The sequence below is a fragment of the Pararge aegeria genome, chromosome 19, assembly GCF_905163445.1.
Source record: "Pararge aegeria chromosome 19, ilParAegt1.1, whole genome shotgun sequence".
Lineage (NCBI taxonomy): Eukaryota > Metazoa > Arthropoda > Insecta > Lepidoptera > Nymphalidae > Pararge > Pararge aegeria.
In genome coordinates this window covers 8,316,255-8,342,159 of record NC_053198.1, presented here as the reverse complement: position 1 = coordinate 8,342,159, position 25,905 = coordinate 8,316,255, and the positions used below count along the sequence as shown (strand labels likewise).

Sequence of the window (25,905 nt, the reverse complement as noted above, 5' to 3'; positions counted from 1 at the left end):
TTTCATATCTCCGGAGAGCCTAATACTGAGAATACCTGACAGAAAACCGCAATGCCAAACAATTCAAGCACAATTTGTGCTTTGTATATGCTAATAAGAATCAAACATATAAACAATACGAGGCAGTCTAGACGAATAAAATGTATTTTTAATGACATTTTAAAACAAAACATTGTATTATTCCTACAGAAAATGCAGGTAATAAATAAAATATAATAGTTAATAGAAATCTCTTAAAACTTATGATTGAATAAAAAATAAAATTATTTAAAATATTCTGATTTAAGTTTTACAAAAACTATTACGGTAGGTTGTTAATGTTATGATGTCTTTTGACACAGGTAAATTTACTGAACGGACTGTAGACTAATAAGTTGACACAGAGGTGGTAAAAAAAAAGCTTTTACTTTGCAACACAGTGACTGCTTCTGAGTTCTGACACTTGTCAAACGTATCGAACGCCGCCGCCCGCTGTCGTTTCGTATTCGGCATCGGTATCGTAGTCGACAAGCCGATCGGCGATAATAACAGCGTTTTATAAAATTGTACTGTGTATTATTGTTGGTGTCGAGGTGGGTACCATATACGTATTGTGGTAAAATAAAAAATGATTACAGTGTTATGTTTAGTGATTAAAATAACAATGTAAGTTGTAACTAACGCTCAGTGCAGTGCTGTGAAAGTTGTACCTTGTGTATTGGTGCTGATTTTTAAAATGACCGAGAAAAATAAATCGGAGAAGATGACTAATTCATCGAAACCTGTTCCCATGAAACTGTTTGCCGCCTGGGAAGTTGATAGGACTCCCTCCAACTGTATTCCAAGGTAAGACAAACGTTTAAATAATACTAGTGAGACACTGTGATGATACGTTTAAGTTATGAATTGGTACAGAATGTACTGCGTTGTTCCTGTGTGTCGAAGCTACGCTTGCTGTATCAAATTATCAATTACGTGCAAGATTGTGTGCAATCTGTTTCAAAATATTTAATTATTGCAATAAAACGGAGATAAAGAATTCCAATCAACTTTAGGTGAACTTAAATCATTCATTCGCGTTTTACCGCTATAAATCACAATATTACCAGTGAAAATGAGAATATTTTGCCAAAAAAAACAACTTAAAAATTTACTAGAGACAATAATAATATTTGCTTTATTTTTAATTTTATTTTAGTAAGTATTTTAGTTTGAATTCTTATTTCTTTTCGTAATTTAATTAATAAGTCAATTTTTTCCCTATGCTTGCACAGGGCTCTATTCTTATAGGAGAGAGTGTTTTAGTGCTTAAAACCACTACTAAAATGGTTAAATTTACTTATGTAGTCTAAATAATTTACAAAAAAAAATTATGTTTTTTTTAAATATTGAATCTCTGTGAAATAAAAAGCAATATCACTTGTCAGTAAACATACCTATGCTCACATAAGCATATATTCAGATCACTGACCACGCTTCTCCTATGTGAGCCTTTTTGTGATCAAACCTTATACCTATTAATGAATACATTTTTTTTGTACACAACAAAAAGTACAGCATAATAAAATAACATTATATACTGTGTATACAAGTTGCCTACAATATAAAGCAACTGACATATTATAAGGTTTTTGTTAATGTGGGATTGCCTAAGCTACTGTACTATTGAGATTGAAACCTACATCTCTCTGGCTAATATTATAGCCAGAAATTATATTAGTCATTGGTCTATCTGGCTATAACATTTTTATAAATATTTAGTTGCACTGTCTATGGTCCCCTTGAGATGCCCTTTGCAATCGCTTAATTAGCTTATGGAACAGGCCATATATGGCCTGAATGCTAAGCAAATTCAGCAACAGATATGCCTACAGAGGTTTAAGTTTTGATTTACATTTTTATTATACAGAAAGCAATAAGCATTTCATAGTAGGTATTATCGCAAAAAGGATAGCTTAGGAATTTAATTAAACATTAAAATTCTCAGTGATAAAGTGCTTTACTACTAAACTGTAGGTAAAACATTAATAGTAACTAGTAAAGTAAAGTGTCATAAAGATAAGAATATAGCTAGTGTGGGAGATGAAGAGACAAATATAATCAAGGTTTATAGAGCTGTGCAGAAGTTATTGTTTAACTGTTATTTTAAGTGTGTGTTTGATGCTTTCTTTATTATTCCTTCCTTATTTATTTATGGATGAAATGTTACCCAAAAAATTTTTTTGTAAATTCAATCCATACATAAATGCAAAAGAGTGTCTGTTTGTTTGTTCTATGTTCAGCTCAAGCTGAGTACTAAGTAATTTGGCATATATTATATATGAGTTAAATTCGTCAAATTTACTTGCAACCTGAAACATGGGCATAGGATACTTGTAATACTGGAAGAACAGTAGTAGGATATGGTATTTAAAAAATTAGCTTTTACCATTTACCAATTCCTAAACTGTTCTTGGCATAATTTTGCATAGATGCAGCCATGGTCTTTGCCATTGTTGTTGTGCTTTAACACACTAATGGCAAACTAAGTAGTGATATTATTACAGTTCCATTATATCATAGATCTTTCTAGTTTGGTACCCATTTAGGGTATGGGTTCCTCTTTCAGAAACAGAAATGCAAAGTTGCGTAAAATTTCAAATCAATCCATCAACTACTTTTCGAGTTTTGGGGAACAGTAACATGCAGACACAAAATTTGTTTCAATATAATTTAAACATATCTAAAAGATAGAAGATAATGTACTATTATTTTGCATGATGCTTACTTATAAACTGTGGTCAGAAAAACTGTATTTTTTTATGTATGAGTCATTTTACTTATTTTTATCTCAGTACCCCTCCTTTCGTAAACTTAACACTATCATTAAGCAGTCTTTGCGTTGTTCTTTCTAATCACAAGAAAGACAAACAGTAGTTAATAAATATCACAAAAAAGACAAACAGTATTTAATAAACGGTTGTGAGTAATAATTTATATTGGGATTATTTATTTGTTTGGTGATTTGTATATTTTCTGATTAATTAATATGTGTTTTTATTGCCATTACAAATTCTTATTATGACCATATTATTACCTATAGGTACCAAGGATTATTGCCTCCACTCAAGTAAATATCTTACATCTTGATAATATAGCATTTTATTAATTGTTATAACAGGTTAAGTTGTATGTATATATGTATCATGCCAAGAACCACACAAATTCATCCTCTTTTATTTTATTTAAACATCTTTATTGCGTAATAAAGGAGAAATTACAAATATAGTTAAACAAAAAATTAAAAGCAAAAGGCGACCTTATCACTAAAAGTGATCTCTGCCAGGTAACCTTACCGATAGTATACAACAAAACATGAGAGACGGGAAATCGCAATTAAAATAAACAATACATAAATTGACACACTTAAGTACAAACTACTAATAACTAATATAATAAATGATTAAAAGAGATAAATAAAATAAGATATAAATAAATATATATATATATATATATATTAACAAATATTTATATATATTTACTATAGATACATAAGTACACATATACGAACAACAAAATTATAATGACAAATAGTGATGTCTAACACGGCTTTTGAAAATAGCTAGGGATTTAGAGCGACGAATATTGTCAGGGAGTGCATTCCACAGCGTTGCAGCTTTTATTGTGAAGGATTCCTAGTAACTTTGAGACTTACATTTCATCATTCGGAGAATATTCTCCCTAGCAGAACGCTGAGATCCTTGAGACGGACACGGGCAAAGGAAATGAAAGCGTTGTTTAAGGTAGGGTGGTGTCCAAGGATGAACTTCCTCTTTATTGTATTGATTTTTGATTCCAAAGCAGTTCTGTCATAGTATTAATAGCCACCGCCAAAAACAAGGCAACTATTCCCAGGGCACACTGCTTCCTGCAACATGCCACACTTGTGTTCCTGTAATTACAATGGCATACCCGTCAGACAGGAACACAGCGTTCTAACAATGATTCCTTGCTGCAGAAATAAGCATGGCGTATCCCTGGACCAAAAATATATAGATTAATACTTAAAGTTGTAGTTTGCATATTGCGATAGAAATTTTGAGACCATTTGGAAGATACACTATGTCTATAAAGTTCTTAAAAATATATGGAACAAAGTGGAGACAAGTTCATAGTAGTGTACATAGTAAGGTTGATACCTTGCAGAACAAAAAATTTGAAGGCAACTTCAATTTATGCATAACTTGGGCATGAACATACTATAACAGGACAAATTATTCCATTGTCACATTGTTTTAGCCTGTCACAATGTGATTTGTTGTGTGAAGAGGGTGTAAATCAGTAACTTCCTCTGACACAAATGGTACAATACAGTTAACATATTTTTGCATGTGGAATATTTTTTGAGTTTAACTAGGTATGCCATTGATCGCCTACTATGGTAACAAAATATAGTAAATAAAATGTCTAATTGACACTATGTACTATTTAAAATTATGTTTTAAAAAAAAATTTTTGTTTGCTTAAATTAAAGTCAAAGTCAAAGTCAAAAATATCTTTATTCAAGTAGGCCCACAGGTGGCACTTTTGATGCGTACATAAGAATTACACGGTAGTGAGATGATGGCGATAACCACATTCGTAAACTTAAAACTAAAGCTACGAGGGTTCCAAACGCGTCCCGGTCTAAGAAGAAGCCCACAACAAACTTAGCCGGGTGTTTTTTTTTTTTTTTTTTTTATCGCCATCTCACAATGTCATTTTAAATTATTAGAAGAGCAACCTGGTTAGAGCAATAATTTACACCCAAGCTTTTTTATCGTTGACGTAGTCCTTTATACTATAATAGGACTTTTCTATAAGCTTACGTTTAATACAAACTTTGAACTTTTTAAGAGACATCTCCAAGATGTCAATTGGTAGTTTATTGTAAAATTGTATGCAATTTCCTTTAAACGAATTATGAATTTTATGTAACCTAGTATATTGCACTGTAAGTTTATTCTTACTTCTAATGTTTAAATTATTGCAGTCACATTTTTTCTTAAATTTAGAAATGTTTTTATGGACGTACATTAAATTTTCAAATATGTACTGACTATACACTGTCATTATTTTAAAATCTTTAAATTTATCTCTCAATGACTCTCTCGGACCCATTTTGTAGATAGAACGAACAGCCCTCTTCTGCAGCACGAAAATAGTGCTAATATCAGCAGCATTACCCCAAAGTAAAATTCCATATGACATAATGCTGTGAAAGTAACTAAAATATACCAGTCTAGCAGTTTCTACGTCGGTCATATGGCGTATCTTCTTTACCGCATAGGCAGCAGAACTAAGCCTGTTCGATAAATTATTTACATGAGGGCCCCATTGAAGTTTAGAATCTAACGTTATTCCTAGAAAAACTGTCGTATCCTCCAGTTTCAGTTCCTCATTATTAAGTAGTACAGTGGTTTTCACGTGTTTAACATTAGGTAAAGTGAATTTTATACACTTGGTTTTTTTTCCGTTAAGAACCAAATTATTAGCTTCAAACCACTGTACCACTTTAGCGAGAGAGTTGTTTACGTCGTCAAAAGCTAGTTCACGTCGATTTATTTTAAAAGTCAGTGATGTATCATCGGCAAACAGAACTATCCCGTGTTTATCCTTGGCAAGGTAAGGAAGGTCATTAATGTAAATAAGGAACAGAAATGGTCCTAATATAGACCCCTGTGGGACACCTATTTTCATAACTGATCCATTAGACCGTTTTCCATTCACGTCGACTTTCTGAATTCTATCGCGTAGATAGTTACTCATTAAGTCTAGAGCTACACCCTGAATTCCATAGTGGTGTAGTTTCCTAACTAACGTTTCGTGTTGAACACAATCAAACGCCTTAGATAAGTCACAGAACACACCAAGTGCATCACGTGACTCCTCCCAGGCTTCAAATCTGTTTTGTATTAGCTCAACACCTGCGTCGATTGTTGAGCGACCCCGTGTGAAACCAAATTGCTTAATATGAAGTAAATTATACTTATGAAAATGGTAAAGTAATTGATTTAAAATGAGTTTTTCAAAGATTTTACTGAAAGTGGGTAGTACGGATACTGGTCTAAAGTTAGTGGGGTCAGAAGTACTACCCGATTTAAACAATGGAACTATTTTACTAAGTTTCATTAAGTCAGGAAACACACCACAATCTATACAATTATTAAATATTAAGGCTAAGTCGGGTGCAACAATATCAATTAATGATTTGACAACGTTTACGGAAATGCCCCACAGATCATTTGTTTTTTTATTAATTAATAATTTAAAGGCTTTAATAACGTCAGAGCCACTAACATACGTGAATTTAAAAGAATGGTTACACTCAGGCACATTTTCCTTTAATAGAGAGAGAGCCATATCTGGTGAAGAGTTTAATGATTCTGTTGTGCTGAATTAATATTGCTTCATCAATACCAATCCCTCACTGGCCCATTACTAAGCACGGAATCTCTTTCAGAATCAGAAGGGTTTAGGCCCTAGTCAGAAAGGTAGACTTTACACACCTAAGTGATCTTTTAATTTCCTTAATTAAAAACCCACATAACTCACCATAATAAACCCACACGAAAAGTAAGAGGCGCGTTCTGGAGATCGAAATCGGTCCCCCAAAGGGAGGTCGAAGTTCTAAACACTAGGCTATCAACGCTTTTCTAGTTGTCTATTTAAGCACTTTTAGCAACATAGCCTTTATTAAATTTCAGTAATAATAGGAATTCAGCCTTGAATTATGGTATTTGTAAATTTGTAGAAGAAGACTTTCGAGATCAGTTTACTCCGCGTGCTCTGTTTAAATGACCAGTCATACAGAAAAATTTTGTTGTACCAACATTTTGTTAAAAAAGTATGTTTTATTCTTTCGTTGATTTTTAAAAAGTCCGCGAAACCATTGCACCTATCGCTTATTTAAAATAAGCCCCAACAACGCGTTTTAAGTCGAAAAAAAGAGCTCTATGTCCTACGTTTAAGACGTCGTTGCTGCGTGTCATCCATTAAGCCAGTAGTGCTACGATACATTTGCTTCATTTGTTTCTAAAAAGTCTACGTGAAATTGAACTCTAGAAACGCAAAGAAAGCAGGCGACGATGCATACGCGTTTCTGACTCATCCATTTATGAATACACGGTGCCTACACCGGTTATGCAAATCCAGTGATACCGCGAATATCTACCGATTCGAAGATGCATTTTGTGGACAATCGGTTTAGTTAGGTTTGCAGGTACCTAGATATTGTAAGAAACTTGATAGAACAATGTTGAATAATTGCGTATCTCAAACTAATTTTATTGTTTGTGTCTTATACATTTCCGGACATTGATTATATATGTTACTACTGTTTCCGGATAACAGAATCAGAAGAAAAAAGTGGCAGAACTAACGCAAACTACGCGATTTGGTATAATTGATCACTCGGCCTGCTAAGTTTCTGGAGCCTTCCGGCCAACTAACTAGGTACCTACGGAGACAGGCTCAGAAGAGAATAAAAAGAAGAAGTGATGAAAAAGGCGTAGTAGGTTTCTGTACCGCATCATATTTTATACTCACTGTAGTTTAGTTAATAATTTCGGGCAGCTTTGTTTTTAATAATGAAGAAGTAAACCATACCACAAGGTCCGCTAAACGTTTTTTCACAATTTGAAATTCAGTATAGCCTTAATTAACATGCGATGAAAAAGAGTCTACCTTGTATAATATAAAAATAAGTTAAAGTTGCTAACTTAAAACAATAGTCTCATGTGGTGCCACCTGTGTCCCTGATCCAGCTGTATGTCACACAACAGCTGTATGGCTTTGATTAATGCTCATAATTTACGGCACTTGCTGATTGTTGTTAACAGGTCTATCTTGTAAAGGATATTACTTTCATTACTTTTGGTATATCTGACAGATATGGATATAAAACTATCATTTATATCATCAGATATTGATGTCAGCAAGCACTCTTCTTTGTACACAAAGAATACTTTAATTATCTGCATTAAGAAATATACTGAAAAGAGTTTGTTGATTGAGTTTTAAACAATAGATTATGAATGTATCTTCCATCTACGACCTACATTGTCACCATTATGTTGTAGTGAGGTTCTAGTTTAACTAAGTAGGATTGAAGACCCCAAAAACACATTTAATTTATTAAAATCGTTATCATAGTTTTATTGTTTTTTATTGCCAATACTAGGCGAAAGTTTACTGCTGGTCTTTCATAAGGATTTCCAAATTCCTCGGGTCACCAGCATCATGGAACTGCAGCTTCTATCGGTTCTAAAAATGGGCACTGCTCATTTTCACTTCAACTTCGCAATCCACCGAGCTATGTTGATATAGTGGTTTAGAACCGTCCTTGACCAATTTATTGACTCTTAATCAATTTATGGCGTGCCTTAAAACGTTCATTACACTTAAATGGATAATAAATAATCTGCGATGCGCTCGCGGCAAGAGAACCTTCAAGGTCGGCTTTGTTTGATTGTATAACACATGACTGGTTTTTGACTCACAGCGTCTTATTATCATGTGCTTTATTTTTATGCTTATTTCGTACTACTTCTCTTCTTTTGTCTTTGTTTGATCTTATTTTGGCCCATCTTTATAGTTTGTAGTCATATCAGTACCATAATACCACCTTCATCATACAAAAATACATCATGAAATTGCGGCTCTGGGTATCATGTATCATCTATGCAAATAAATACAATTTAAGTATTTTTCTGGAATTTTGAATTAGTACCAATCTCAAAACCAGGTTTTTAAAATGTTTTGGTTTTTTGCTTTCTATTTGTCTGTGCCAAATTTTTGTAAGGACGAAACCAATTATGACATCACTGTCTGAAAGTTCCGTCTAATTTCTATTCTTGAAACCCGTTGCTGAGTGAAATAAGGGTTGGAAGGTTTTATGAAAGTCCTGTTTATCCAAGTTACGGACATTAAAATTTAGAAGGTACCTACATGGAGTTGAGAGCGCTATGGGGATGTGAAAATTGTGTCCCTCAATGAAATTTATAGTATGTTTTTTATTTTTAAATATTATAACATTGTAGAGGACGAGAATTTTACGCGTACCAAGTCACGTGTAACTAATACCAATTTATTTTTAATAAAGCCTTATTAAAAACCTATTAATTGTACAACTGTGTATGCTCAGGCAAAACCGCTGGAACAAAAACATCGAACTGAAATAAGGGTGAACTCGGAAAACCGATCGATGTACCCCTTTATTGTAAGCCAGTGAACCGTAGTAATACGCCCGCATGTGATCCGGCTCTGCCCGCTGTGACTGTTGGATAAATTAATTGACACAATGTTATTCAGGGAGAGCTGAAATCGCTCGAGCAATGTTATTATCCTAATATAGTTAGACGAAGTTGCTGGCATCCAATATTAAGCCAGCAACTTCGTCTGCGGATAATTTCTGTTGTTCCTGATATTAGCAAGTTTTCCTGCGATTTTCATACTTCATGCCTGACGCCAGAACAAACTAGCGGCAAAGCTAAAACAAATAAAAGTTAAAATACCAAATATTTGGTTTTATAACCAAATGTTATTTTAGCCAATTGGCAAAAAAAAATTTAACTACATTTAAAACTCTTGAATTTAAATTCAACTGTGCGTGAGTTAAGTATAAACAAAATAATAAACTGTTTAATTTGTTGTAAATTTTGTTTTTTATGCAATGTAACTTATTGCATCGCAGCGTTATTAAGCACCCGGCTTAGGTGTTCTGCAGCGCGCAACGAGGTCATGGTTGACTGTTCAGTTTAACGTTTAAAATATTGCTCGATGTGCAAGGCCGATCGTGTTTTGATAGCAGTGCATTGCCTTTTTAGCAAATAAAAACGTACCATTGTATACGATACGTGAGCCCTTCATCCTCATCATCCTCCTACTCAATCTGTTGTTGTCCGAATGCGGTTGTCTATTCTCCACTCCCTTATGGGAGAGTAGACTAACCGTCCGTTTTAGACCACAGATATACCACACTGCAATACGTATTTGTGTTTGATGGGCTTAACGATTATTATCACAAATCAGTGTAACAAATATAAACACTGAACTGTTATTTGGAATTTTTAAACTGAAAAACTCTTGCCAGAGATTTTTTGAAATGAAACTTTAGAATAGTTGTGATTTCAAATTCGATAAAGGAGAAAATAAGGCCATAGAGACACAAACACATAAATGTTTAGGATACAGTGAGATAGAAAACATTTTACATTTTTTTACCTATTCCAGTTTCCATGGAAACTAAATAATAAACCTTACATTTTTTCTAATAGTTCTGTTTCTTTACATCCACCTCAATCGCTCGTGGGCTACTTTTCAGAAGTTAAACTTCTGCCGTGTGTGAATCGCACAGGTTTTTTTTTGTCATGATTTTGCTCAACATGCCAACCGCTAGAACAAAGATGCGAACGCTGGTTTACAATTGAGTTGCCGGACTGCCAAAAAAAATACAATGTAATTTAGTTGTAGCAATACTATAAAAGATAGAATATAACTAAGGAATGTAGATTCTAGAACGTATAGGTTTACCACCAATAGAAACAGTTCCCGTATTCAGTAGTTTTTTTTTTATTTCAGGTCCTTTCCGCCGGGCCTAAATCTCTAGGCTGTGCTTTATGCCCGTGAAAGTTTTACCTATTATCTTTGACTTATTAGAATGGTTGTTCATTCGACGTTCACACTACATAGACAAAATGACACAAATTAACGTTCAAACGATTTTTTTCTCAAATCAACTCATCAACGACAGCATTTATATGTTGTTCCACACATCTTCGGAGCTTTAGATAAATTGTTAATTAAGGTAATTTACACGTATATAATAATAAAAATATAATGAACGCAACAAAAGAGCCATCTATGTGCCTATTTACATTGACAGAATACCAGCGTTGTGGGTACATTAGTATCCGGAACATTAAGCTGAGTCAGAACCTTTTTATTGGCACGACACAAATCTTAGACTTAAGCTATTATTAAATAAGTACTACCTAAATGTTTAAGTTACTCCGTATGTAAGTCTGTTTGTGTTGTTTTGATAAATAAACAAATTCTATTCTATTCTATTCTATTCTATTTGAACGAAGAAATATTTGACTTAGGCTTTATAGTTTTGATAGGCGCCCGTCCGTCTGCTACAAGACCAAACGATAAACGCGAGTAAAGTACTTTAATCATTTCATTTTTCGTGTATTCCAACGGGACTGAACCGAATATTCGAATCCAACATCGCTGGAATGCTGGAATAATGGATGCGTTCTTCATTTAAGATTTATTTTGAATTCTGACGTTTCACTTTAAGAGATAAATGTTGAATGAAATGCAGAAATGAACAAAAAGTTAACCATCTGATCGTCCTAACGATTACTATCCCGGACCGATGGGCCTAACGAGTTCTCCGAGGCACGGACAAAATACTCACGAAGGCACTCATCCATTAAAACCGCTACATTATAATTGTCAACAACTGTACGATAACAGTTATTATCAGCTATTAACATTGAGCTGTGCAGCACTCTGTAAAGATAAGTCTCACGTATTATGGGTTGTTTTTTAGTTGTATAGGTTGATTTTAATCCGTAAATAATGATACAGTTGAATGAATGAACGCACTAATTAGTTAACAGAGAGGCAGGCTACATTATATGCATCAGATCAACGTTAGAAGTATTGATTACTTAAGTGTTGATTCTTTGTTCTAACGAACTGACGAATTCGAAATTCGAATCTGCAACGATCAGTGATAGCTTGCATCTTGAAGAAACAAAAATAGTCCATAACAGTCTAACTAAGGCTTCCCCCTGCGGAGGGGTTTTCCATAATCACCACGCTGGGCAGACGAGGTTGAGAGTTGGAGTTTATTGCAGTAGATGTTAGTAGTAGCACAGATTAAGCTGCTGCTTGTTTTCCGTTATATTCCCTTAGTCGCCTCGTGCGCACGGTCCTGGGGAGAACCCTATAGGACAATAAAGGACCTGACGTAAAAATAAATTTCTTATTACTTCAGTGGATAGGGGGCCTTTATCTCGGAATCTCGTAAAAATAAAAGGTTCTATATTAAACGGTCAAATGATAACAAACGACTGATATAGGTCTTATAACTCGGAATCTCAGTTTAAAAAATGCCAGCAGAATGTGGTTAAAGAAAATACATTATTTATTTATTTATGTAATAATACTTTTATATAGTATGTATGTATATATTTATATACATTATGTTGATTTTATATTTATGTATGTATTAAAACTATCCCGTTATCTTGCTGCAGCAATAAGGCCGCCTTTGCATGTCTACATTGTTTACTTTATACTCCTTAATGTTTATTTTCCTGTGTGATTACGTGCAATAAAGTGTTTCAAATCATCATCATCATTATTTAGTTTATAGGCGTATTTAGAAGTATACACCACCCTTAACCGTTTCATTTGAAGATTATTCTCAAATATTATACCTAGTAAAAAATATCTGGTACTGTATTTCAATAGTAGGCATGCGCTGTTGAACAATGGCGTTAGTAAGAACTAGGTCGGGTTTCGAGAAGCCCTTTGCATGAATTATTTTATTTTTCGCAAAAAAACTACTAGGTATTGAGTTCTTTCAAATTTATCTCTGTGGCCTTCTTTAGTCACGTATTTGATGTTTTATCGGATTTGGCCCGTGTCGACGGTAAAAAGTTGCTTGGGAATTACTAGCATATTTCTTGAAGAAGTATGAAAGTAATGTGTATGAAATTTTATTTTTTAGAAATGTTTGTGTAATACTTTTTATAATATTATTCTATTCAACAGAATAAACAGCGGTTTTAAAAACTTTTACTACTTCCATATTTTTGATAGGGTTCAACTATTATATTATATTAATTATAATAATATTACGAACCATACTGAGTTATTTATAAGGTTCGTAAGCCGCTTTTTCTTACCCGTTTAAAAATCTAATGAATCTACGACCTTGTGAGTACTTTTTGATCAGCCAACTGAATAAAGCGATGCATGTATTTAAAATCAAAGCGTAACTTAGATAAGACTTCCTAAAAAGTCAAGTAAAATGACGCGTTTATAAAATATAATGGCGTTGTTGGACCAACATATAGCATAGGTATAACATAGCGTCGTGAGCAATAATGAACATATCATATTCCACAATGGGCATTCCGATGCACCGAGATGGGCAAAACATCCGGATGTTTGCGAGCAATGAATGTACAGTGTTCATAGCAGGCCATTGTTTGGTAAATGCCGACTCTATCGGCAAACTTACACAATAAACTGTTTGTGAATGCCATAGGCAATTTTCATAAAGCACTTCTGGATAATCAATTGAGGTTACTAACGTCCAGTGTTATGAAAGAGGTAATGTCTGCCTGTAAATGGGATCTAAGCGCTGAAACCCATCTTCTATGAGAACGGAGGCCTGTGCTGAGCATTAAATATAAATATACTACGACAATACACACACCGCCATCTTGGCCCAAAGTAAGCGTAGCTTGTGTTATGGGTACTAAGATGATTGATGAATAATTTTATGAATAATATACATAAATACTTAGAATATACAGATAAACACCCAGACATTGAGAAACATTCATGTTCATCACAGAAACATTTTCCAGTTGTGGGAATCGAACCCACGGCCTTGGACTCAGAAAGCAGGGTCGCTGCTCACTGCGCCAATCGGCCGTCTAAAATTAACACTTGTTTTAATTTAAGACGGCACATTAACATGTTTTTCAATTTGCTGCCTGATGACACGATGTCAACGCAGACGAAATAATCAACAAGAATATAAATTGCAAAATTAATCCCAAATTTGCGCAAATAAATAAATAGTCCCTACATGAATCAAACAAAAAATCATGATGGTGTTGAACAAAGATGGCGCCCATTTCGACATTACTGTCAAATTCGAAAATTTTCTAAATAAAATTCCGCAAGCAAAATATCATGAAGAGATTTGTGTAGGGTTTTGTAATAATTTTCTCATTCCAAAGTCTTGAGCCGCTTGTGGCTAGCGTCTAGCTTGTATGTCCGTGTCCACCTAGTCGGGGTCTCCAAACATGGCGCTTTTCAATGAAGGGTCACACCCTTGTAAACCCCACCAGTCTTTGCTATGTGCTCCGATGGTTACCACTTTAGCTGCACAACTCGATCAGCTATGTGAATTGCTGTGATCACACTTCTACGGATGTAGGACATACTGCAAGTAAAAAGTGTCTAATGACAATATAATCTTTGTAAAATGTAGCAGGTCGTTGACCAGAGAACAAAAAGTGATTCGATCCGTCTCTTCGTTTATTGCTAACGGTATTGAGATAAGAGGCCGCGAAACTGAACGGATAATTTCACTGATCTACTTTATACAATACACCGCATTGTGCCGTTCTTAATGCGATAGGCTAAAGGGTTAGTTTTGCGTGGTACGTTTGTTGAAATTTACACTGGGTTCACTGTACGTAGTGCAGGCAACAACCGATCGGCCTCAATTACTTACAGTAGTGGATAATTAACGCTTCATACTTATTCTAAACTAGTTTCTTCACCTTGGGGTCGACGCGATTATGATATAAGCGTACCAATTACGTGTTTTCTTACTAAACGTTAAAGAATAAAACTTTGTTTTTTTTTATTATATTATGTTTTTATGCATGATTTATTCGCTGAGGTTGCTTAATGAATTTAGGAAAGATGCTCGCGTTCAAATTGCATTAGTGAATAAACTAGCTAATGAGCGCAACTTTATGCGCATAGATAAAGGTTGATTAAAGATGCCTTGGTGACCTTGATTCTCTTATTTTCAGTTTCTAGGATGATATTTATCTATGTACTAAGCTTCAACAGAATTATTGCAGCGGCTTAACCTAGAATAAATAACGAAATGTGAATAGACATACACCAAATAGGAATATTAAGATTTATCTCTTGTAAAGTTAAAAAGTATGTTATAGTAAATATGTACGTATCCAAAACAAATACCTACCACTGCATTTATATTCGGTTAGGTCGAAGTTATAACTCAAAAATAAATGATACTACGACAAAAGAATTGACTGAATATCTTATAATAATAAACATATCAGTTTAATTAAGGAAGTCTCCTAAATTCGTGGGCGTTGGTACTCAAAAATACTTTATAAACACATTAGTATAGAAAACGTGGGTTCTTCCCGTGAACATATAATATGATACATCAAGGCATTGCCAGAGCATGAGTCAGGCATGAAACGTGTCAGCCTCACGTTCATCTCGCGGAAATCGACTCTGAATCAGCGTGACTTCCTCGCCTATAAACTAGGGCAACCAAACTTTATAGTATAAAATACTAGATAAAGCCGGTGTTTCCTTTTAATAAATATGATTTTAAACATTAACCGGAAGTCGCCCCGGTTTGCGAATTTAAGGCGATCTCAATAAATTTTAGGACATTCTATTTCGATTATATCTTTTATTTTTAAAAAGGTTATACCCTCGAGGTAAGCTCATTAAAACCAAGTTAGGATCTGATGAAACCACTACGTGGAAATTAACGAAAACCCTCAAATTCTTATGTTATTATTACAGAATTTGATTGATTGAACCCAATCAAAACAAATGAAATCTATTAATGATCAGGTATTAAAATCTGCTCCAACAGAAGTCGATGGAGACAGTTTACCAACGCGAAGTTGAGATCTCACCAGGACCACGATCTTCAGTCATGAAGGAACGACCATAGAGAGAGAGAGATTAAAATCTGAAAATCATCATAGTCGATTGTTTTTTTTTAACATATATGACTAATTATGACAGATAATAAAAAGATAACAGAAGACCAAACCTGAACTTAGTACATTGTCAGAAAACTTAGTGCAGTAGCAGTGTTTTTTACTCTCCATCTAGAAGCACCTTTTAAAATATGAGCTAAAAAAAAATGACCAGTTTTCAAACCTCGCTTTACTCCTTTAGCTCTATACTTACTTTATTTATATTTAGAGACTTCTTTACACAAATTTGTGTTACTAGATCCACATGTCTAAGCTGTGCTTTGACTTTCAGTGATACGATTCTTGTCAGATGTCCTATAAATCGTAAAATAAACAGAAACACTACTCCTGTGAGACTGAATTGCGTATTTTAAAAGCGTATGACACGACAACTCGACGGCTCTTGGTTTTTTAATAGATTCGGAAATGACTTGTATTCTTGCAACTGAAGTTCCTTTTTTTTCAGTATATGTTGTGTACGACAAAGTGAACATTATATATCAATATCTTGACGTCGGCGAAGATTTGAATGTATGGATTTTAGCTACGATTGATCAATATATGACTAGGGTCACACAATATAGGTTATGCTATATATTCAAAACAGCAGGTTATTTTAATTATACAAAAATATATAATTATATCACATACACTTGTCTAATCCGACTTGAATTTTGGTGCACTAAGTAATCGTTCTTTCCCTTGTACGGGGAGCATATACCTTGGTACGGGGAGGCGAGGTTTTGTAGGACTTTAAAGTGTTCCAATGGGTCGCCTTACTTCAAATGAGATTGCAATTATATCGTAAGGGCGACCACGAGGGCGATCGGACTGTATTCCAGTCGTAAAAGCCACACTGCTTCACGTGAGGCACCTTAAGTTCGGGCTTGGGCACTACTCCGAGCAAGCTTTCACACTCGCCCCCATCCTCTGGTAACTGTTGCGACCCTGGTTGTTGTTGTTTCTTGGTAGTAATCAGCTACGATCATTCCGAAATCATAAGTAGGTATGAAGGATATTCTCCGTATACGTATACTGCATATTCCTCTCACCTATGAGGGAGAAGGCCTGTCCCTGGTTTCAATTAATGTCTGGGTTGATTATTAAATTTAATTTAAACTCTTTATTATACCTAGTTAGGAAAATAAAGGACGAGTAAACTGAAAGACTTGAGTAGGATACAAAAGGCGGTCTAATCACTCAGAAGCGATCTCTACCAGGCAACCTTAGGATAAGGACCACAAGAGCGAGAAAAAATGGGTGGTGTCAAATTATTCAAACCGTACATTAAAATAACTACAAACGAATACATAAACAAAAATTACACAAATAAAAATATATAGAAATAAATATAATAAACTAATATATAATATTATGATAAGCTATATTAATAAATAGATGAAAAAAAACCAGTCTTCTTATTGCGCAAGAGAATAAGATTTAACTTCGTCTTGTGATAATAATAGAGTCCGCTTTAAATTTGTCTTTGTCAAATTTTATGAACCTTAAATGTCACTGAGCATTTGTTCCTATTTGCATACGAATACGGTAATAACATTTTCCGTATCTGTATGCGTGGGATATCGATCGAATAATCTTCCGGGACTATTAATATTCCGATCACTAAATGAGAAATTATCCGGGAAGCGATCCACTACAACGTTACGACTTCCGAACGTGACTAATACAGAATGGTCCATTTTACGTTTTTTTTTTGACATTGATCTATAGACCTACTTAGCTTTAATTTGGTAGACTTTCAAAGAAATTTATGATAGCGTTCGTGTTTTTTTTCCTGACTTAAAAGATCTTTAAATAAAGGCGTTTATTATTTACATAACCTGAATTCTTGCATTAGTTTTCCTACATTCTTTATGTTTTGTTTTTGTTTATGTTTTCCAATGATTTGTACTGATTCCATCACTCTTACAAGTGAGAGTCAACGCTGGGATTGATTTTATGTAGTGGTAAAGGGTTCTTTATAAAAAATACGCTATTTTATAGCTCTTATGTAGTCCGGTGACGGCAGATCGGAATACGATAATTTGTCTCCACCTCTTCTCTTCCCGGGGGTTACAACTTACGAGGCGACTAAGGGAATATAACGGAGAACCTCTGTGCTACTACTACCAGATACTGCGATAACCAACCCGTCTGCCTGGCGTGGGGATTATGGGCCAACCCTGCTTTTTTAGAGAGGCCTTTAGTCCAGCAGTGTAATGTTTAGGCAAAAGATGATAGCTCATAATATGTACCACTATAGTTAAGTTTAAGTTTATTTGTTTCATTAACTCTTCCCGCTAGTCGGTTTGTCATTTATTTGCCAATAGGTACTTGAGTGCGGGTTCGCTTACGAAGTGATTCGGTACATTGTTTTCGACGATCAGCATTCTATGCCAGACGTAATTCAGTGACATTGTTAGCTCGAAGACGTAAGCTATGAAAGCTATATGTGCAAATATTAATTAATATATGTGAGCTATATTAATTAATATTTGGAAATCGTATTTTTTTTTTTTCGCCGCAAATTTATTGTAATTAAAGAAGAACGAAAATACACATAAAATCAGAATCCAAAAGGCAGCCTGAATTATTTTTTAGCGATAATTTATATTTGCCAGACAACCTAATCCTAATTAGGAACTAAAACCTAATTAGGATTTTAAAACTTGGTATCCTCAATAAGGCTAGGCGGTACTTCACGCCAGGTCAACGTCTCGCACTGTACCAGGCTCAAGTGCGAACCAGCATGGAGTACTGTAGTCACCTGTGGGGTGGCTCTGCCAAGTACCAACTTGAAGCTTTGGATTCGGTGGATCGTCACGCCAGGAGAATTATAGGCGACAATTCGTTAACGCAGGCGAAACTACATAGTCTCCAGCACCGACGCAATGTTGCCTGTTTATCGGTTTTTTACCGGATATACTTCGGTGAGTGTGCTCAGGAACTTCACAATCTTGTTCCCCCTTCCCCGTTTTACCACAGAACAGCGAGACACCGAGAGCAGTGGCATCCTTATGTGGTTGATATCCCATCAACACGCACGAAACGTTTTTTATCCACGTTTCTGATACGTGCCGCTAAGATGTGGAACGCCCTCCCGGTAACTGTGTTTCCTGCCACGTATAATTTAAGTACCTTCAAGGCTAGAGTGAATAGGCTTTTTCTAGGCAAGCGTGCTCCAACCTAGACCTCACAAACGCTGGCCTATCGTTAATAAAAAAAAAAAAAGAAAAAAAGTACACCATGAGCGACAGCAAACAGATGTTGTAAATTTGTTACATGAACACTCAAAATTATCAATAACTTTTTTTTTATTTCTCTACAAGTTAACCCGTGACTGCAATCTAGCCTAATCTTGCCATGATGCAATCTAAGATGGTAAAGGGCTAACCTGTAAAGGGTTTGGCGGTGATATTAAACCCATACCCGAATTGGTTATTACGCGACATCGTAAGTTGGTACGAGGACGCTACATCGCTTAGCGGCACATCTTTGTCGGTTGGGTGGTAACTAGCCACCGTCGAAGCCTCCCACGAGAGAAAACTATAAAAGACTTTGTCCTGACTTACCGTCAAACAACCTACGGCCCAAACATATTAACGTGGAAATTAGATTTTTCTTAGGGATATTCTTTACGCAAGGGTATAAGAAAAGATTTTTACAATATTCTATTAACAAAAGGGTTAAATTGGGGTTGGAAATTGTATGTATGATAGTCAGTAAGTTTTCAAGTTGGACCTATATATATATATATATATATATATATATATATATATATAGGTCCAACTTGAAAACTGTCCAACTTATATATATACTATATATATATATATAGTCCAGAAATTAAGTTTTTGGATATATATATATATATATATATATATATATATCCAAAAACTTAATTTCTGGACTTTCAAAAATATAGAAACATGTAGGTATTTAACAGCTATTGAAAAAGGGGTTGAAATATAGGATGAATTTTTTTATTAAGAGTAATGGGGCAAATAATCAAGATATGAACTGTCAAAGAATATCTTAACAAGAGTCAGATTTTACTTTTTCTTTAGAAGTTAGATTATGTAACGGAGAAATTAAACATTCTGTCAATGGTTACTTGGCAGACTTTAAAACTTTCACCGCGCAAATGTTACAGTATACCTACTGTTTTAAAAGTTTAGTTATTATCCAATGATGCAGAATAACCAGTTTTTGGCGACATTTCATTTTTATAGTCAAATTTTAGGGCATTTTTATGGTAATTACCACTTGAAAGTTATATAATAAAAATTCCGCCAGTGTTGGGCTTTTTGTTTCTGTTAAAAATATTATTGATATAAAATAATAAAAACTTTGCATAATGGAGTTATTGGAGAGCGACAACTGATTTTTGGTCATTATTATAATAACTTAAATAAAACCTAAATTTCATATGCATACTTTTCACACCTACCATAACACAATTGTTTCTTTTAATATAAATAATGAAAGAAATTCCTGAAGCAAAAATAATTATAAAAGACAGATAAAAAATAAAATTAAAAATTACATTGCGTCCATGTCTATGCTACCAAGGAATACTGAAATGATTGACTGATTTCATTATATATATTATGAAAATTAAGCTTAATTTTCACTTAATTTTCATAATATATCGTAGAATTCCGCAAAGATGATTCTTTTCAAGGAATACTGCTGATTTACAGTTGGGACCCAAATTAAACATATTTAGCCACTGATCTATAAAGACTAAAGGCTTAAAAAAACTTTTCATGTGGTCTTGAATCTTCCATAAATTTATTCCATAAATACTTATCATCATTTGAGATTTCGTATGTTCGCATATTTCCGCGTTACTATGCGGCTAACTTGCTTCTGAGGGAGGTTTGGCTCGAAGTGGTTTCATACTGAATTCATAGCGACGAACACAATTTCCTTCGTTATATTGCCTATAAGTTGTCCTTGTAAAATAATATAATATGACATAATATTATAAAATATAAAAAGTCCTGGCTTTAAATATAGTGAACGGTATCAAGGGCTTGACTAGTAGAATACTACTAGTCAAGCCCTTGATACCCATATTGAGGAAGTTGTGAAAAAAATGCGTTTCGCCATCTTCAACCAAACATAGCCAAGAACACTCGTAACTTACACGAGTAGAGAACTCGTGAAAAACCTCGTAATCTTTCAAATAAAAAGTACAAAATCAAAATCAGTTTATCCGCTCGGAAGCGACGAGGCCACACAGCATGTGTGTGTGTGTCTCCCGTTTGGACACACAGGCAGACAGAAACGCACACACGCACTAACGCACACACACACACGCGCAAACACATACACACACGCGCACATACACACACTCACACACCACGCACACTCACACACACGTCAAACTTATAACACCCCGTCGTTTTTGCTTGGGGTTTAAAAATAATGAACTCACTATATCTTACACCACACCAGGTTCGTAACAATGACGTAAAGACAAAACAATTATAATTGGACATTATGATACCTACAAAATAAACGTTGTCATGATATACACAGTACAGCTTGCCATGTTTGCCCCAAACATATTATCTAAGGCAAACTTGTATGCAATAAGCCCGACGTCCGTGCCTCGGGTCAGTGATTAAGTAATCAACCACAGTAAACATACATAGCTATGCTAATGGACAATTAACGCGCTATCTTACGGCTTACAAAAATCAATTGTAGCATAAACTATAGACTACTAACAGTCGCCCGTGTTCTTTGTTCTCGTTTATTACAGTTTCTTACAAATCCCGTGGGAACCGTTTGCTTTCCTGGGATAAAAAGTTCCCTATATTACTTTGCGTCCTTTCAACGAACTCTATGCCTAAAATCAAGTTTATTAGTTAGGGCGTTAAGAAAGGACAAACAAGCAAACACTCTTTCGCATTATATTAGTACTAGCCGTTTCCCGCCCGCTTCGCTGGGCGAATTGAAAAAGGAAATAAATTACATTTTATGTTTCATTTTTATTTTATTTTTTCATATTTTTATTATTCTCCTTTTTTTATTTTTGTATGAACATAAATAGGCCCCGCGGATAGAACTGTAAGCATCGATATTGTTTAGACTTACTCAAATTCCAAATTCCATAGATTTAGCCTGTATCTTTCATCCAGGTGATTTTTCTCACTAATATTCATTGTAACTTTCAATGTGCAATCATTATAACATTTCCGTGCCTTTCTTCCAAAAATTAATAATAATTGACATGAAGAAAAAAATTTGAAATGAGCATTGAAAGTTTAAGTTAAAGTCATTGCAAGTCTCATATGTGAAGTTGAAATCTGTCCAGGTTCAAGTGCGACGAATTTTCTGTTAACTAAAATTTTCTCCGTGACATAAATTTTTTATAGAAAATTTATTGTGCATGTTTTTTATGAATTCTATTGGAATAAGTAACTAAATTTCTTTTCAACATCTCATGTGCTTGGAAAATGCATTCATTTTAATCTGTTACATTTCCGCGATCCCGCAATAAAAGAATTCGTCGGTTATGTAGTCTGCAAAAGTAAAATGAATGTAAAATTCTTAGTCCGTTGATTGGATAGCTACATGTAAAGTTAAGTTTTTGAAACCTCTCAATGACTTTTTCTCCGCTGCCAAAAAGACGATTGTTGTAAGGAAATACACGAATATCCCTACATACACGAAGATCCCCACCAAATTTGGAGTCTGTCGAAGTTACAGGTTAGAAATAAAAATTTTAGATATTAACACCCACCCCCGCAATTCCTGTCGGAAGTAGACTTTATTGAAATCCATTTTGGGATGTTCTTTATGTGAATAATAAAAGATTCCTACCATATTTAGAATTTTTAGAAGCTATATTTCGAAATTGAAATTTTTTATTGTTAACACCCACCCCCGCGAACCTTATTGGAGGTGATTCATTGTAAAATCCGCTCGAAGATCATTTTTATATTACATATAGAACACTCTCACTAAATTTGGAGTCTATAGGAGCTATCGCTTGGAAATTGAAAATTTTCATTGTTAACGCCCCCGCAATCTTCTTTGGGGTGGGATATCGTAAAATTTGTTCATAAATCATTTTTACATCACTTATAGAAAATTCCTACAAAATTTGGAGCTTGTAGGAGCTTTAGCTGGAAAATTAAAAATATCAACCCCCTGTGGGGTGAGCTATCGTAAGATTCGTTCATAGCCTATTTCTACACCTCTTACAGAAGATTCCTACCAAATTTGAAGTCTATAGGAGCTATAGTTTAAAAACGGGAATTGTTCATTGTTAACGCCCCCGCAATCCCCTTTGGGGAATGAATTTCTTAAAATCTATTCATAGCTGACCTCTACATAGCAAAAGTAATATTCCTACCAAGTTTCACGTTTCTAAGTCTTATGGTTCCCGAGATTTCGTGGTGAGTGACTATATAGATGGGAATTCTTCGATTATCATCGAAATTTTTAACTTTTTATCGGGCTTTTTTAAAATTTTCTTACATACAAAACTTTCTCCTGACAATTCTGAAGATAAAAAAAAAGCCCAATTGGTCCAGCCGTTCTCCACTACCCTGAGTAGATTCTTAGCTGAATGTAAAAAACCATAATCCGTTTAATACACTCTGTTGAAATCCATGAAAACAAAAGAATCAAGAGAAAATGCTTATCTTTTGTTTTTTATGAGCGGGATAAATGTTCATAAAAGTAAAACAGCAATAAAAAAATGAAGGAATGTTGGAATTCAAAAAATAGATAGCCATAAACCATCTAGGAAAAATTTCGCATCGAATGGTGGTAGTTTCATGTCGATACGATCAGTGGTTTAGGCGTGATTGAGCCTCAAACGAAGACCATTTTCATTATATATATATAGAAGTGAGGGGTTGCCAACCTTATTAGGCTAGCGGCGCACTTACACGTTAAGAAATTAGTCAAGGCGCCTTGCCCCTCCGTCATAGCTAGAACCTAGCTAACCTTGTTAAAATAGATAGGTACTTGTTAGTCAGACAAATAGGCGCAAATAATAAAAAAATATCTCATTAAGAAACTGATAAAACCATAATAATAAATTTAAATAAAAGAAAGTAATTAAGAAAAGTAAAACTACCCCAACAATGGGATGGCTGAGCTTAATGCTCTCCACGCAATTTTTAACTAACAAAGGAGGCATTTGTCTGGAGGTTCGGCCGCGGCTAGTTACCACCCTACCGACAAAGACGTGTCGCTTAACGATTTGTGTTAGTTCGGTATGATGTCGTGTAGAAAACGATTAAGGCTATGAGTTTACTATAACTGTAATTCCCCACACAGGTTAGCACGATATCAGGTGAGATTGCAGTCAAGCGGTAACTTCTTCATCCCTTAGCAGTCTGGTAGCTTGTTTTCGGGATTCTTTCCTCAATCACTAAAAAAAAGGTAGGTTACCGAAAGCTTCCAGTATATTAAGGTAGATATCTCAAATAGATTTTTAGAATTTAAGATCGAAATGTTGATGAGGACTGTTTGAGCTATGCTCCGTTATGCTTATTCCTGCCTGCATTATCGCAATGCTGTGTTCCGGTCTGAAGGGCGTGGTTGCCGGTGTAATTACAGGCACATGAGACAACACTGTTGCTCTGTTTACAGGCAATGGTTTTCTACTTACCATCAATATGCTAGGTCCAATTATTAATTTAAAAAAAAAGCATCTGCTAACGGGAGGGTTTGCCCAGAAGGGTTGGTGATCGCAGTAGGTGGCACTAGTATCACAGAGTATGCTGCTGTGAATTCTTCGTAATGTTCTCTTAGTAGTCCCGTTCGATACCCTAGGGGAGAGGAGGGGATGTAACAACCACCACACGGAAATCAATTTGTATATTCAGACGCTAGTCAGCGGCGTGCATACAGGGTATGCTCAGGGTATGCACAGGGTATGCACTAAGCGGGCAAATAATAGAAAATTAAAGAAAAAAACTTAAGGATAGGCATTGTGAGAGTTATAAAAAGCCTACCCTAAGTTTTTTTATTATTGATATTTTCTTTATTTCTCTATTACTAGCGTCAGTAGCGTCCATAGACGGTATCATCTGTAATATATATATTGAATCTGTGTTCACATATAAATATCGAAAAATTAAAATAACGTTGGCGACTTTTATGGTGTACTGATTTTTATCATATTCCATCGATTAACATTCGCGGCATGCTATTATAATGTAATCAGCATCCTGTAAGCTACACTTTCACCAACAAAATAACTTGCGTCCGATTTGGTAAAGTAACCATTAGAGGCGGATCGTGGGCTGTTGTTAACAGACTACATTTTAGAATATAGATGTTTTATGTAACATGGTCATACAAGAAAACCGCAAAAGGGGACCCGGTTTTTAATATGAAACGGTCCGCTCAAGTTTAGGTAAGGCGGCCTTGGTTGCGAGTGTTGGGATGTCGGATAGGCTTCTCGAAGAATTAAAAGAAATTCGAAAGTTTTTTGAATATTGAGCGATAGTCAGGAGTTTGAGATCTCAGTGGAGATGGACGTTGCGTACAAACTAAGGGACACCCGGTAGCGTTGCGAATGAAGCGGTTTTGGAGAGACTTATATGCGGAAGATTATAGAGACTTATATGGACGGGCGAAGCGCGACGGCGACTTCCAATGTGATCTTTGAAGTTGAAGCTACTGACAAAAGTTACACCCAAGTATTTGGCTTTTGTCACGGTATAGGTGGTCCGTTGAGTTCCTGGCCGCTTTCCAACACGGCCTCTGTGGTTTGCAAGCGCAAATGTAAGTTAAAAAGTCGTGAATAAGAAAGTAGGGTTTTGGCTTACTATAATGTTAGTACCTAACTTTAAAGTGTTAACGGCTCATCAGTCATCATCATATCCAACTTCAGCCTAATAATGTCCCACTCTAGGATACAGGCGCCAGGGTAACCGGAACCATTTAAGTTTTAATAAACAGGAAAGACGGCCTAACTAGAATTCACGCGAATTTCCTTCCTCCGGACTGCCAAGAATTTCTACATGCATAAACATTTTAAAAGCTGTCTTGGAGACCCAGGTCTTCGCGATCCGCAGTCGAACAAGCTAACTACTAGATCAACGAAACAGTTGATTTTCGGCTTATATCGTTAAAATTTATTGCTTGGTTACATTACCAATATAGCTGAAGAACATTTAACTCTTTAGTA

General features: G+C 35.0%; 1 protein-coding gene across 6 annotated transcripts in view; it reads left to right on the top strand.

Annotated features, from left to right (window-relative positions):
- Window positions 1-465: 465 nt before the first annotated feature.
- LOC120632002 (phosphofurin acidic cluster sorting protein 1) overlaps window positions 466-25,905 on the top strand; it is a 155,144-nt gene continuing 129,704 nt past the window's right edge. For all 6 annotated transcript variants that reach the window (XM_039901740.1, XM_039901739.1, XM_039901738.1 and 3 more), the window contains exon 1: window positions 466-825. In XM_039901740.1, coding sequence (XP_039757674.1) covers window positions 716-825 — 110 coding nt within the window. In that variant the 5' untranslated portion in view covers window positions 466-715. The remainder of the gene's footprint in view (window positions 826-25,905) is intronic.